Source organism: Giraffa tippelskirchi, chromosome 4 (genome assembly GCF_054371585.1).
Source record: "Giraffa tippelskirchi isolate mGirTip1 chromosome 4, T2T-mGirTip1v1.2.pri, whole genome shotgun sequence".
In the NCBI taxonomy this organism is placed as follows: Eukaryota; Metazoa; Chordata; class Mammalia; order Artiodactyla; family Giraffidae; genus Giraffa; species Giraffa tippelskirchi.
Window position 1 is genome coordinate 7,931,669 of NC_137278.1, and position 13,566 is coordinate 7,945,234.

At 50.7% G+C, this 13,566-nt stretch overlaps 1 protein-coding gene across 6 annotated transcripts; it reads right to left on the reverse strand.

Moving 5' to 3' along the window:
• Nucleotides 1-608: 608 nt before the first annotated feature.
• On the reverse strand, nt 609-13,557 carry COQ4 (coenzyme Q4). Of its 6 annotated transcripts, XM_081587053.1 has the most exons (9): nt 13,465-13,557; nt 13,144-13,349; nt 12,927-13,058; nt 11,223-11,319; nt 10,596-10,698; nt 2,429-2,558; nt 1,732-1,825; nt 1,036-1,185; nt 609-878 (listed from the first exon to the last, which is right to left on the reverse strand). In XM_081587053.1, the coding sequence occupies exons 2-9, from the start codon at nt 13,211-13,213 to the stop codon at nt 872-874; spliced, it is 783 nt and encodes a 260-aa protein (XP_081443179.1). In that variant the 5' UTR covers nt 13,214-13,349; nt 13,465-13,557; the 3' UTR covers nt 609-871. The 6 variants fall into 6 exon arrangements, with proteins under 6 accessions (XP_081443179.1, XP_081443180.1, XP_081443177.1 ...); XM_081587054.1 differs by having other exon boundaries at nt 13,144-13,557; XM_081587051.1 differs by lacking the exon at nt 609-878 and having other exon boundaries at nt 918-1,185.
• Between the last annotated feature and the right edge of the window lie 9 nt (nt 13,558-13,566).

Genomic DNA, 13,566 nt, shown 5'->3' on the forward strand with positions numbered 1-13,566 from the left:
GCGGCAGGCTGTGTGGCCTGTGTTGTAGTTTCTCCAGACACCTCCTTGCTTACGTCTGGGCCTTCCATCGCCCTGCCCACACAATGAGGAGCTGGCCTCCAAAACTTCTAAAGGCTCTGCCACCCTGGGAGTCTTTCTGGCTTTAAATCCCAAGACAGGGCCACCTACCCTCCCGACAACGCTCTTCACCTTTCCTGTCCACACTTCTTGGCTCTGACTCAAGGAAAATGCCTGGCTGCTACTCCAAAGGGAGCCTGCAGCCTCACAGCCACCTCCTCCCACTGCGAACACAGCAAGAATAGAACCGCTCCTGCTTGGGCCCCTTCTCTGGGCATCACCTCACGAACCCCAGGGCAACCCTGGGAGGTGGGGGCCACTTCAGTCCCTTCTACTGATGATGCAACAGGTCCACAGAGCGGAAGGGATTTGCCCTAAGTCCCTCTGCTAGAAGGCGGAGGAGGAGTGGGGAATTCGAATCCCAGAGGAGCAGGGAAAAGCAGCAGAAGCTCTGGCTGGAGGGAGTGTCCATCCGCCCTCAGCGCTAGAAGGTCCAAGTCTGCCAGGGTCATGGGCAGCACCGGGCAGAGACGGGAGAAGCAGACTCGGGACCTGATGGGAGCCTTTATTCAGACAGCAGAGACCTGCCTCCCCCTCTGCCTCCCTCTTTGTCAGGCCTTGGGAATCAAGGGCAGCCCTTCCCCCTGTGAAGAGCACCCCCCCCGCCGCCTGGCACCCAGAGAACACTGGCTGGCAGGGAGGGGTCGGGCACATGGCTTGTGGACCTGAGCAATCCCTGAGCACTCGGGGTTCACTTCTGGCTCCCCCAGGAGCTCCACTGGCTGCTCCCTCCTGGGTTGGCCTTCAAAGCCGCTCAGCAGCTGTTATGATAAATTATGATGAGCAACGTCAAGGGTCAGAGTTCACAGAGGAGGAACCCCGGTACTGGCACAGGCGTGCTGCACCCCCGGAGGAAGCGGGGGGTGGGGTGGGGTGGGGCCTCAGGTGCTCGGGGTCTATACCAGGCCCTCCACACACAGGGGCGGCTCCGTGATGCCCAGCTCCTGCCGCAGAGTCTGCAGGGGCTGTTCCCAGCGCCGCTCGTAGTACACGTTGAGGACACACGGGGCTCTGCGGCCATTCTCAACTGCCCATGGGATCAGCTCCGAGATCAGCAATTGCAGGCTCCTGTGGGGCCGCAGAGGACAGAGAAGACAGGACACGGGGTCCTGAGCGCCAGGCACGCCGCCTGCCCTGAGTGGATGTGCGTGTCCTCGGTTAATCCACACACAGACCCAAGAGGAGGTAGTTCCCAGCCCCAATTTTCAGATGAGGAAGCAGAAGCTCAGTGAGGTAAAAGCCTTGTGCTCAAAGCCACACATTTTGAACACGCCAAAGCCCAGCTTTAAACGAGAGCTCCCCCTACCTCCAGAAACTAAGTCAGACTGCATCCCCAGGAACCCGCACCCCCCCGCCCCCTGGCCCCAGGTTTCCTGACCCAACTGTTCTTGCTCGATACAGGGGCCTGGCCCGAGAAACCCTCAAGTTCTATGAAATGTCCAAGCTTCACGAAGCCTCATCCTGGAGCCCCTGTGCCAGGCCAGGTTCACGCTCTGCCCCAGCCTTCCCATCCTGGCTTCCTGAGATCCACTGGGGCTGCTCAGAAAGGCTGTGGGCTCTTCCCATTTCCTGGAGCCCTGAACCTTCCCGACTCCTCAGCACTTGAGAACTTACTGGGCGCTGAGTCGGATCGGTCCGAAGAGTGCACTCAGGACGCACATGGGCAGGCCGGTCTGGACAGCCTCAAACCACTTCACCACGATCTCTCCTGGCAGGCAGGGTGGGGAAGTGAGTGAGAAGTGAAGATGGGCCGGAGGAGGAGAAGCCAATGATGCTCAGGGCAGGACAAGGTGAGGCGTCTGTTCCACTCTGATCTCTACCAGGGGTCGGCAGTGCCCAGTCCCAGCCGGTGCTGGGCCTTGGGGCACTTGGCTTGGGGATTGGGGGAGAGGGTCCAAGAAAGAGCTGAAGGAGGTAAGGGCTGGAAAGGAAGCCTGGGGTCAGAGTGCGGGACTCTAAAAGCCAGGGTGAGAAGTCCAGGCCTCTGGGAATCGTTCAGGGTTTCAGAGCGTGGGGAGCCCAGGTGTCTGGACACTGCCACGTCAGTGGAGGAGCTGTCAGAGGTACTGGGGGTGGAGGACGGGGATGTGTGGCCCAGATACACCACGATGTTCGGGTAAAGCTAAAATTAAGGCGCCAGGTCAGTTAACTGGTGAGCAGCTGAAACAGGTGTGCCCTGACCTGGCCCTGCAGACAGACCAGGAGACAGGCTGAATGGAGGGCCCCGCCCCACCCAGGCCCCTCACGGGGTATGCTCCGCCCCACCCCCACTCCGGGGGCACCCAGGGACTGCCGGCTGGCCAGCACTCACCCAGGATGTTGGTGGGCATGCCCAGCAGGGTGTGGAGCATGTCGTGGATTTCCCGGTACCGCTGGATCACGTATGCCAGCTCCTCGTCGTCCACGAAGCGGGTGGGCGCGCGAGTGTCTGGGGAGACCCTCTGACAATCATGAAAGTGAAGTCGCTCGGTTGTGTCCAACTCTTTGCGACCCCATGGACTGTAGCCTGCCAGGCTTCTCCATCCATGGATTTTCCAGGCAAGAATACTGGAGTGGGTTGCCATTTCCTTCTCCACGGGAATCTTCCAGACCCAGGGATTGAACCCGGGTCTCCTGAATTGCAGGCAGATTCTTTACTGTCTGAGCCACTGGGAAAGCCCCCTGACAACCATAAGCCATTCCTCGACCCCTTCCTCGTGGTTCCCAGGGTCCAATTTCCCAGCCTCCCCTCGACTCCCAACCACGCCACCAAATTTACACCGCACCAGAACTATCTCAGGACTTTAGGTCTGTCCCCATCTGCTGACAGGGGAGTCTGCAGACAGGGAATATAGGGGGTGCCCCCTTGGCCTACCCCAACTCACACAGGATATACATCCCTTGCTGCAATCTCAGAAACCCCTGGAGGGGAGGGGGAAGCAAGAGGTACTTACTGATATAGAGTTTCAGTTTTTATAAGATGAAAAAGCTCCAGTGATTGGTTTCACAACAATGTGTCTATATTTAACACACTACTGAACTGCCCATTTAGAGATGACTAAGACAGTAAATCTTATGGTGCCTTTTTTTTTTTGAACCACAATTGGAAATAAAATGAGGGGGTGGAGAAAAGAAGCACTGGTGTTGGAGAAGACTCTTGAGAGTCCCTTGGACTGCAAGAAGATCCAACCAATCCATCCTAAAGGAGATCAGTCCTGGGTGTTCATTGGAAAGACTGACGTTGAAGCTGAAACTCCAATACTTTGGCCACCTCATGCGAAGAGTGGACTCATTGGAAAAGACCCTAATGCTGGGAAGGATTGGGGGCAGGAGGAGAAGGGGACGACAGAGGATGAGATGACTGGATGGCATCAGTGACTCAATGGCCATGGGTATGGGTAGACTCCAGGAGTTGGTGATGGACAGGGAGGCCTGCTGTGCTGCGATTCATGGGGTCGCAAAGAGTCGGACACGACTGAGCGACTGAATTGAACTGAAGATAGTAAATCTTATGGTGCCTTTTTTTTTTTGAACCACAATTGGAAATAAAATGAGGGGGCGGAGAAAAGAAGCACCCAAAGCCCTCACTTCTTCAGATGAGCTGCTCCCAGCCTAGGGTGCTCTTTCACCTTGACAATTCCTACCTGTCCTTCACAACCTGGCTTAAGTGTCCCTTCTGCAGGAGGCTAACCTTGACCTTCAGACAGATCAGGTCCACGTTATGGTCCCTTATAGCACCCAGTACTTTTTTGTGGTATCTGACATGACTGTATCATAATGTTTGGTGCACGTGATGGTTAATGTCTCTCGTTCACACTGGCACTGTGGGGTACAGAAGCCAATCATGGCAGCCACCAAGCCTTGAAATGTGACAAGTGCCAACTGAGATGTGCTGTATGTGTGAAATACACACAGGCGCGCCAAGACTTGGCATGACAAGAATAATGTGAAATCTCAATTAGTATCGATTACATACTGAAATGGTATTTTAGCACATGAAAAAAAGATATGTTATTAAAAGTAATTCTACCTGTTTCTATTTTGTTTATCTGATAGCAGCAGGTTCTAAATTCCCTTCATGGTGTGCAGTAGCCCATCATCAGCCCAGGACCGGGGTCTCTGTTCTGTCTCCAAGGCCTGGGAATCAACTTCTTGTAAATGCAGGAGTAAAAGGCCAGTCCCAGGCACTTTCTGACCCCAGGCAGGGATAGCAACTGTCCTTCTGTTCCCACCCACTGCCTCTCTGAGTTCTCAGCTGCACCATGCAGAGTAGGTCTTCCTAGGTTTAGAGCATGAGCTCAGCCTGTCCAGAGGTCAAGGGATTTGGTGCCTTTATTTTGGGGGCTGCCGGCCCAGTGCCATGGTCTGTGTTTGTGACTTCTTTGGGTCCCTGCTTCTAATTTCTTCTATAGAGTTCTATCTGCTGTGTGAAGCTGAAGGTGGTCAGTGCCGGCCGACACCTACTATGTGCCAGCACTGTATGAAGTCCTCCATACATACTGTCATGCCACGTCCTGAGGCCACCTCAGGGTAGATATTGCTATCAGCCTTAGATACAGATAAGAAAAAAAGGAGAGATAAAGTAACTTTGTCAGCGATCACACAGCTAATCAAGTGGCTGAGTCAGGAATCCAGCACTGCCTGCTGGATTCCAAAGCCTTAACATCCATTATTAATCAGCCATATAAGTGCCTTGGAAGATAAACAAGAGGTTTCTTTACCTCAGATAAAGAATCTGAGGCTCAGAGGTCAAGTGATTTGCCCAAGGCTTTAAAGATGGAAAGAAAAGCTAGCAGTCAGTCTCAGGGGAGGTGGCCTCACCTTGACCTTTGATCTAAGCCTCCACTGGGACAAAGGTGTTCCCTTACATTTTGTGGGCTGCCGGGTTTCTATATTCTAGAAGTGTCACAATCTCCAGGGCTGTTACTTAAGGCTGTGGCTGGGCAAGGTGCCTAGGGAGGCCTTGGCAGTCCCATCCCCTCTACAAAAATAGGACAGAAGGCTCTGGGGGACTTCAGAAGGAGAGTATCTTTGTCTGGGTGGTACCTGGAGCAGGTCACCCTGGAGCAAGTCAGGACTTCCCATTGATGAAATAAACTTGCATCTTGGTGAAATTTCTGGGTGACAGTATAAAAGTAGTATGGCACGGGCAATAGGGAGCAGTACAGGAGAGGATAGGAAGATGATTATTTTCTCAGGGACAATAATCTAAAGCAGATGTTCTCAACCGTCTACCCAGGGATAGCTGCAGTGTCTGGAGACATTTAAGGTTGTCACAACTTAGTGGGGCAAGTGCTACTGGAATCTAGTATGTAGAAGCCAGGGATGTTTCCTACAATGCACAGCGCTGCCCTACAACAAAGAACTCTCCAGCCCCAAAAGTCAACAGTGGCAACGTTGAGAAACCTAGCTGGAGAGCAATCTTGGCTCACTCTCTCACCTCCTCCAGTCTGGTTGGCTCCTGCAGCTGGACTGGATGGTGACTTGACCGAGGTGCTCTGACGGGATGTGTATGTGCTGGGGGGCAGGGAGAGTAGGAACAGGGACTCTGCCCTGCTATAGCCTAAGGTCCTTTTAGAAAGCAGACCACCTTACTATCTGGCTCGAAACCTCCATGGCTTCCTATTGCTTCTATTACAAAATACATACTTTGTCTCTAAGCAGATAGGGTAGGGAGCCCATGGAGAAAGAGAACCAGGCATGACATTCTTGACATTAGAGAAGCCATCTTGGCCTAAGTCAACTTGTGATCTAAGCCTGGACACAATGCTTGCCCTTCAACATGTCTCAGTAATTAATGATCTTAAAGGAATAAAGGGATGCAGGAATAGAGGAAAAGCAGTCAAGAAACAATGAAAGAGAAATGAAAGTGTTAGTTGCTCAGTCATGTCTGACTCTTTGTGACCCCATGGACTGTAGCTCCCCAGGCTCCTCTGTCCATGGGATTCTCCAGGCAAGAATACTAGAGTGGGTTGCCATTTCCTTCTCCAGGGGATCTTCCCAACCCAAGGATCGAATCTGGGTCTCTGGCACTGCAGGCAGACTCCTTACCGTCTGAGCCGTCAAGTAATAATAGTTCAAGTATAAAAGAGTCCCAGTTCCTCCTCAAAGAGTATACATTAACAATCTGATATGTATCTTTACACTTTTCTATAGGAACTAAGGTCCCCACCCAGGTGGAGGGTGGTATCTACAGGCTAAGAGCCCAGACTATTTAAAACCTAAGAAATGATGATGTTGACCTTCTCTGACTCTCCTGACATCAATCAACTAAGATTTGGACCCTGTAGACCTTTGCCCCAATTCTATGCTGAATTCTCTGCTTAAGATCTGGTAGAGTGCCTGAAGAACTATGGATGCAGGTTTGTGACATTGTACAGGGGGCAGTGATCAAAACCATCCCCAAGGAAAAGAAATGCAAAAAGGCAAAATGGTTGTCTGAGGAGGCCTTACAAATAGCTGAGAAAAGAAGAGAAGTGAAGGCAAAGGGGAAAAGGAAAGATATATCCATCTGAACGCAGAGTTCCAGAGAACAGCAAGGAGAGATAAGAAAGCCTTCCTAAGTGGACAATGCAAAGAAATAGAGGAAAACAATAGAATGGGAAAAACTAAAGATCTCTTCAACAAAATTAGAGATACCAAGGGAACATTTCATGCAAAGATGGGCACAATAAAGGACAGAAACAGTATGGAACTAAAAGAAGTAGACGATATCAGGAAGAGGTGGCAAGGATACACAGAAGAACTGTACAAAAAAAAATCTTAATGACCTAGATAACGACCATGGTGTGATCACTGACCTAGAGCCAGACATCCTAGAATGTGAAGTCAAGTGGGCCTTTGGAAGCATCACTATGAATAAAGCTAGTGGAGGTGATGGAATTCCAGCTGAGCTATTTCAAATCCTAAAAGATGATGCTGTGAAAGTGCTGCACTCATTATGCCAGGAAATTTGGAAAACTCAGCAGTGGCCACAGGACTAGAAAAGGTCAGTTTTCACTCCAACCCCCAAGAAAGGCAATGCCAAAGGATGTTCAAACTACCGCACAATTGCACTCATCTCACATGCTAGTAAAATAATGCTCAAAATTCTCCAAGCTAGGTTTCAACAGTACATGAACCGAGAACTTCCAGATGTTCAAGCTGGATTTAGAAAAGGCAGAGGAACCAGAGATCAAATTACTAACATTGGTTGGATCATAGAAAAAGCAAGAGAATTCCAGAAAAACATCTACTGCTTCACTGACTATGTTAAAGCCTTTGACTGTGTAGATCACAACAAATGAAACTTCTTCAAGAGATGGGAATACCAGACCACCTTACCTGCCTCCTGAGAAACCTGTATGCAGGTCAAGAAACAACAGTTAGAACTGGACATGGAACAACAAAATTGGGAAAGGAGTATGTCAAGGCTGTATATTGTCACCCTGCTTATTTAACTTATATGAAGAGTTCAGTTGCTCATTCACGTTCGGCTCTGCAACCCCATGGACTGCAGCACTCCAGGCTTCCCTGTCCATCACCAACTCCCGGAGTTTGCAAGAATATATGCAGAGCACATCATGCGAACTGCCAGGCTGGATGAAGCAGAAGCTGGAATCAAGATTGCCAGGAGAAATATCAATAACCTCAGATATGCAGAAGACACCACCCTTATGGCAGAAAGCAAAGAGGAACTAAAGAGCCTCTTGATGAAGGTGAAAGAGGAGAGTGAAAAAGCTGGCTTAAAACTCAACATTCAGAAAAGTAAGATCATGGCATCTGGTCCCATCACCTCAAGGCAAATAGATGGGGAAACAATGGAAAAAGTGAGAGACTTTTATTTTGGGGGGCTCCAAAATCTCTGAAGATGGTAACTGCAGCCATGAAATTAAAAGATGGTTGCTCCTTGGAAGAAAAGCTATGAGAAACCTAGACAGCATATTTAAAAGCAGAGACATTACTTTGCCAACAAAGGTCCGTCTAGTCAAAGCTATGGTTTTTCCAGTGATCACGTATGCATGTGCGAGCTGAACCATAAAGAAAGCTGAGCATCGAAGAATTGATGATTTTGAACTGTGGTGTTTGAGAAGACTCTTAAGAGTCCCTTGGACTGCAAGGAGATCAAACCAGTCAATCCTCAAAGAAATCAGTCCCGAATATTCATTGGAAGGACTGATGCTGAAGCTGAAGCTCCAATACTTTGGCCACCTGATGCAAAGAGCCGACTCATTAGAAAAGACCCTGGTGCTGGGAAAGATTGAAGGCAGGAGGAGAAAGGGATGACAGAGGACGAGATAGTTGGATGGCATCATCGACTCAATGGAAATAAGTTTGAACAAGCTCTGGGAGATGGTGATGGATAGGGAAGCCTGGCATGCCGCAGTCCATGGAGTTGCAAAGAGCTGGACACGACTGAGTGACTAAACTGAACTGGACTGAAGCTCGCCACGCTCCTGTCTATGGAATTCTGAACAACGACAAGCCCCTTCATGAATATGAATATACTGTTAGCTTAAAGTTTCCCCAATTTTGCTGTTAACAGACTGTGCTTTGGGAAAGATCCCTGGTGTTCTCCATACCACTGCAAGTAATAAATCCTTCCTTCTCCTGATCTTTGGTTTGGTTGTATCTTTAGGCTCAACACCCACCAAGAGTGGCTTTGGGGGTAACCCAGTTTGGGGGTAACACTTCCCGTGGCACACAGGGCCTGGCTGAGCTAGACCGACCTCCCAGCCCACTGGCTGCCTCCCCACAACTCATTCCTCTGAAGCTATACTGGCCACATGGATCAGTTTTCCTTTTCCTAAACACACATAGCCTCGCACTTGCCAGTTCCTCTGCTCAGAATGCTTTTCCCCAGCTCTCCTCAGAATTGACTCCTTATGGGAGAGGGGAGGGCAGGATGATATGGGAGAATGGCATGGAAGCATGTAAATTATCATATGTGAAACGAATCACCAGTCCAGGTTCAATGCATGATACAGGGTGCTTGGGCCTGGTGTACTGGGATGACCTGGAGGGACAGGATGGGGAGGGAGGTGGAAGGGGGGTTCTGGAGGGGGAAAACATGTACACCCATGGTGGATTCATGTCATTGTATGGCAAAACAAATACAATATTGTAAAGTTAAAAAATAGAAAATAAACTAATGAAACAAATAAATAAATAAATATTTTTAGATATATTAAAAAAAAAAAAAAAAAGAACTGACTCCTGCTCAGCCTCCAGGAAATCTCCACCCCTTCCCCATAATGGTTGCAATAATCCTCCCACTCATTAGCCTATGCAATTACCCAGCCCATAAAAAAATGAACCCTGCCACATTTCGAGGCCACCACTCTCGCCGTCTGCAGTGGCCCACACTCTGTCTGTGAAGTGTGTTTCTCTCTGAATAAATCCACTTCTTACTTATCACTTTGTCTCTCAATTGTCTGTGATGACAAGAACCTGAGCTTCAAGACTGTGGGTTTTGGCTGGGTTCGAGTTCCAGTCTGAGGTACACGGTGTTTCAGCAGGGCCTCCTATGACCACCCTGTTGGAAGTGGCCACCGGCCACCCCGACCCCACCCTTGCCGTCTATCGAGTAGACTGTTGTCCTCACAGCACCACCCGCTAGAACAGAAGCCCCACAAGGACAGGCGCTTTCCTAGTTTGAGTCACTCTGTCCCAGCAGCTGAGGACACTGTCTGGTGTGATGTTTCCTCTTTTGGCTGCACTGTGAGGCATGCGGGATCTTAGTTCCCTCATTGGGGATTGAACCTGTGCCCCTGCACTGGAAGGCAGATTCTTAACCACTGGACCACCAGAAAAGTCCCATCTGGTATGTTTTAAGTACTAAATAAACATTGTGCCTGAATTTTCATATAAAAGTTTTCTTCTTTTACTACTTTATGGTCTACCCCACCCCCATCTAGAATATTAGTTCCATGAGGGCAAGACCTTGTCTGTCTAGGTTGCCACTATATCCCCACACTTGGATCAGTGGATGGTACATGACTGATTCTGAAGAAATGAATGAGTTCCTCAGTAGTTGGGGGTCCTGCCCCCCAGTCCTTGTCCTCTCTGGCTGGGGCTGGAGAGTGCCACAACTTGTCACACCCAAGGGGCACACTGGCTCTACAATAGGGGACACAATGTGATAGTTAAGAGCATAATCCTGATTTGAATATTGCCTCCATTAATCCTGGCCTGTGAAATCAGCAAGTTGCTTAAGCCCTCTGAGCCTTAGTTTCCTCATCTTGGCAGAGTTGTTGGGGAGAATTCGGTGAGATCACGTGTGAACCCACTACGTGGCACGCAGTAGAGGTTAGTAAGTGCAGGCCAGTGTAATTGCTTGGAGTGATGCTCCTGGCCCAGGTGCCTGTACCACAGAAAATGATGATGCCTTGGCACGAGAGACCGCAAGGTCCTCCTGCCCATGGCGGAGGCTCAGGCCCCTCGTTTCTCAGGACATTACTCATGTGCCATTCATCTGCCCTCCCTGGTGACTGCCGAATGCACAGAAGCTGCAGACTCACATTCACATCCAGGAAATGGAGATACGCGCAGCCAAAGGAGCCCTTGGGCAGACTCCGGAGCTTGCTCATGTCGAGGGTGGACAGCGAGATCCGGGGACGCTCCCTGTGAAGCAGAAGGCAGGACTCAGATACTGGGAAGGCACCAGCAAAGGCAGGTGAAAGGTCCAGCTAGATCAAGGGTGTGAGAGGTGAAGGGGCAGAGGGCAGCAATGGGGTCAAGTCCTAACGGAGCCCCTGCTACTGGCCAGGCCGGTGGCAGGGGCTGAAGAGACTACCACAAACTAAGGCTGTGGTTTCTGCCTTAGATAAACAGGCCTCAGGTGTGATCTGGGTATTCACACAGGGAAGTGCAGGGGTGCGGGTTACAGGCAGCATACGTTATGGGACGTTAGTGAAGGCACAAGAGCCCTGCTGTTGGAATTGGGCTGAGGCCACCATACTGCACTGTCCAGAGGTCATCAGAGTGCCTATGTGAATGGCATCCATGGAGTTGGGCACTGCCCAGCCTGTGCAACCATCCATGGCCATGGTATCAAGAAGAGTTCCCTAGAGGAACACCATGTGATTCCAGAGAGATCAGAATCCCCAAAGAATGCCCTTAATCTCCCAGGCAGAGCTGGGACCTACTGCAGGATCTGGGCACCCTCTGGATCCCTCTTCATCTGGTCCCTGAGAACCTTCAGGGTACGGCGTCCTGTGGTCTCTCCCAGAACTGCAACCATGTCTGAAAGGAAAAAAAATGGGGACAAATCGAGGCTATGATCTTAGGTGAATCATCTGACCTGGTCTAAACCTTTATCTCATACATGATAAAACAGAGTATCTAGCTCTTAGTTATGAAGATTCAAGTTAAACAGTGAATCACCTGGCACACAATAAAGCTCAATATGGCTATAGTTATTACTGTTATCAGTCTAGGGGGGTAAGGTGGCTCTGGCTAGCACAAAGCTCCAAAGAGTTAATAAATCACTTTCACATCCATCATCAGAACAGAATGTCACGTCTCTGTGGATGGGTAGGCTCTGGTATCAGACAGTGCTGGGTTCGAGCCCCATTTTGATCTCTATGTAGGTGACTGTGTGCAAACTGCTTCACGTTTCCAATCTTCAGTGTCCTAATATGTGAAGTGCAGGTAATACCTTTCTTTTACGGTTAATGTTAAAAGTCAAGGTTATACATATAAAACTTAGCACAGTGAGCAAGTAAAATAAGGGCTCAGTGGGAAGTCAGCATTATCATTTTTACTGGAAAGAATAATAGTGCTTTCAGGCCTAAGAATCGTAGAGGGGATGAGAAAAACACTGTAGGATCCCAAAGTGTCCTATTAAAACATCCAGCAAACATTTATCGAGCATTTATTACGTGCCATGCACGATCCCAAACGCTAATAGGATGTTATCATTTGATGGGCGCTCATAAATTATCTAGTCCAGAGGTTCTCAGGGTGTCTGGGTAACAGAATCTCCCAGGAAGCAGTTTAAAAAGGCAGAAGCTCAGATCCCACTTTCCTTCCATCCTCGCCTCCCCACTCCTGGCAGATTCCAATTGCGTAAATTTAGGGTGGGACCCTGGCATCTACATTTTTATGAATGTTTCAGGTGATTATGACTTGCAGCCTGGTTTGGGTTCCCTGGCCTAGTCCAATCTCCAGATAACCAAACAAATGGGGAGGCTTTGACAATGGCCAGGACCTGCTGGGCTTTCAAGGCAAGGGTGCACTGGCCCCGGACCCCCGTTATTGTTGTTCAGTCGGTCAGTCCTGTCCGACTCTTTGCGACCCTATGGACGCGATGGTCTGCAGCAGGCCAGAATTCCCTGTCCTTCACTATCTCCTGCCGTTTGCTCAAACTCATGTCCATTGAGTCGGTGATGCCATCCAACCATCTCATCCTCTGTGGCCCCCTTCTCCTGTCTTCAATCTTTCCCAGCATCGGGGTCTTTTCCAATGAGTCGGCTCTTCGCATCAGGTGGCCAAAGCATTGGAGCTTCAGCATCATTCCGGAGCCCTAGTTGCTGCAGTCGGAGAAGGCAATGGCACCCCACTCCAGTACTCTTGCCTGGAAAATCCCATGGAGGGAGGAGCCTGGTAGGCTACAGTACATGGGGTCGCTAAGAGTCGGACACGACTGAGCGACTTCACTTTCACTTTTCCCTTTCATGCACTGGAGAAGGAAATGGCAACCCACTCCAGTGTTCTTGCCTGGAGAATCCCAGGGACGGCGGAGCCTGGTGGGCTGCCGTCTATGGGGTCGCACAGAGTCGGACAACGACTGAAGCGACTTAGCAGCAGCAGTTGCTCCAGTAAAGCGCCGGCGGCGCGGGCTGCTTTACCGTGGCGATAGGGATCGTAGAGCGCCATTCCGGCAGAGCCGGCGGCCAGCAGCACCTTCTGCAGCGGAGAGGTGGGGATGTGTTCGGGGTAGAGCAGGCCGGCGCCATGGCTCACGGCTCGGAGGCGAACACCTGCCGGGCAAGAAAACAGCCGCGCGGTCAAAGGAGCGGAGCGGGGCACGTCCCCGGCCCTCCTTCCCGCGCCCCGGCCGCTTGCCTGCAGGAGGGCCCGGACTGTCTCGGAAGGCGCAGAGCGGGCGCAGCACCCCGCGGAGCAGCGTCGCCATAGCAGCGGACACCGTCGGACGTCCTGGGAAGACGGGCGGAGCAAGGCCGACTCCACCCCCCCAAACTTCTCTGGGGACGGCGCGCCGGAGAAGTCGAAAGGACGCGAGCCCTACTGCGCTGAGTGGGGAGGGCCGTCTGGGCGGGAAAAATAGCACGGACAGGAAAAGTCTCTCGCTAAGCATGAGAAAACCCAGGCAACCCCTTTGTCACCTACACCCATGGATATAAAATCCTCCTCATTTCACCTCACCTCCAAGAGAGGTCTGCAAGTAAGCCTCGTCAGGTTTGGGGCTCAGCACCGGACCCTACGGCCTTCTCCGTAGCACGTTTTCCCCCCGAGGACAATAAGAAG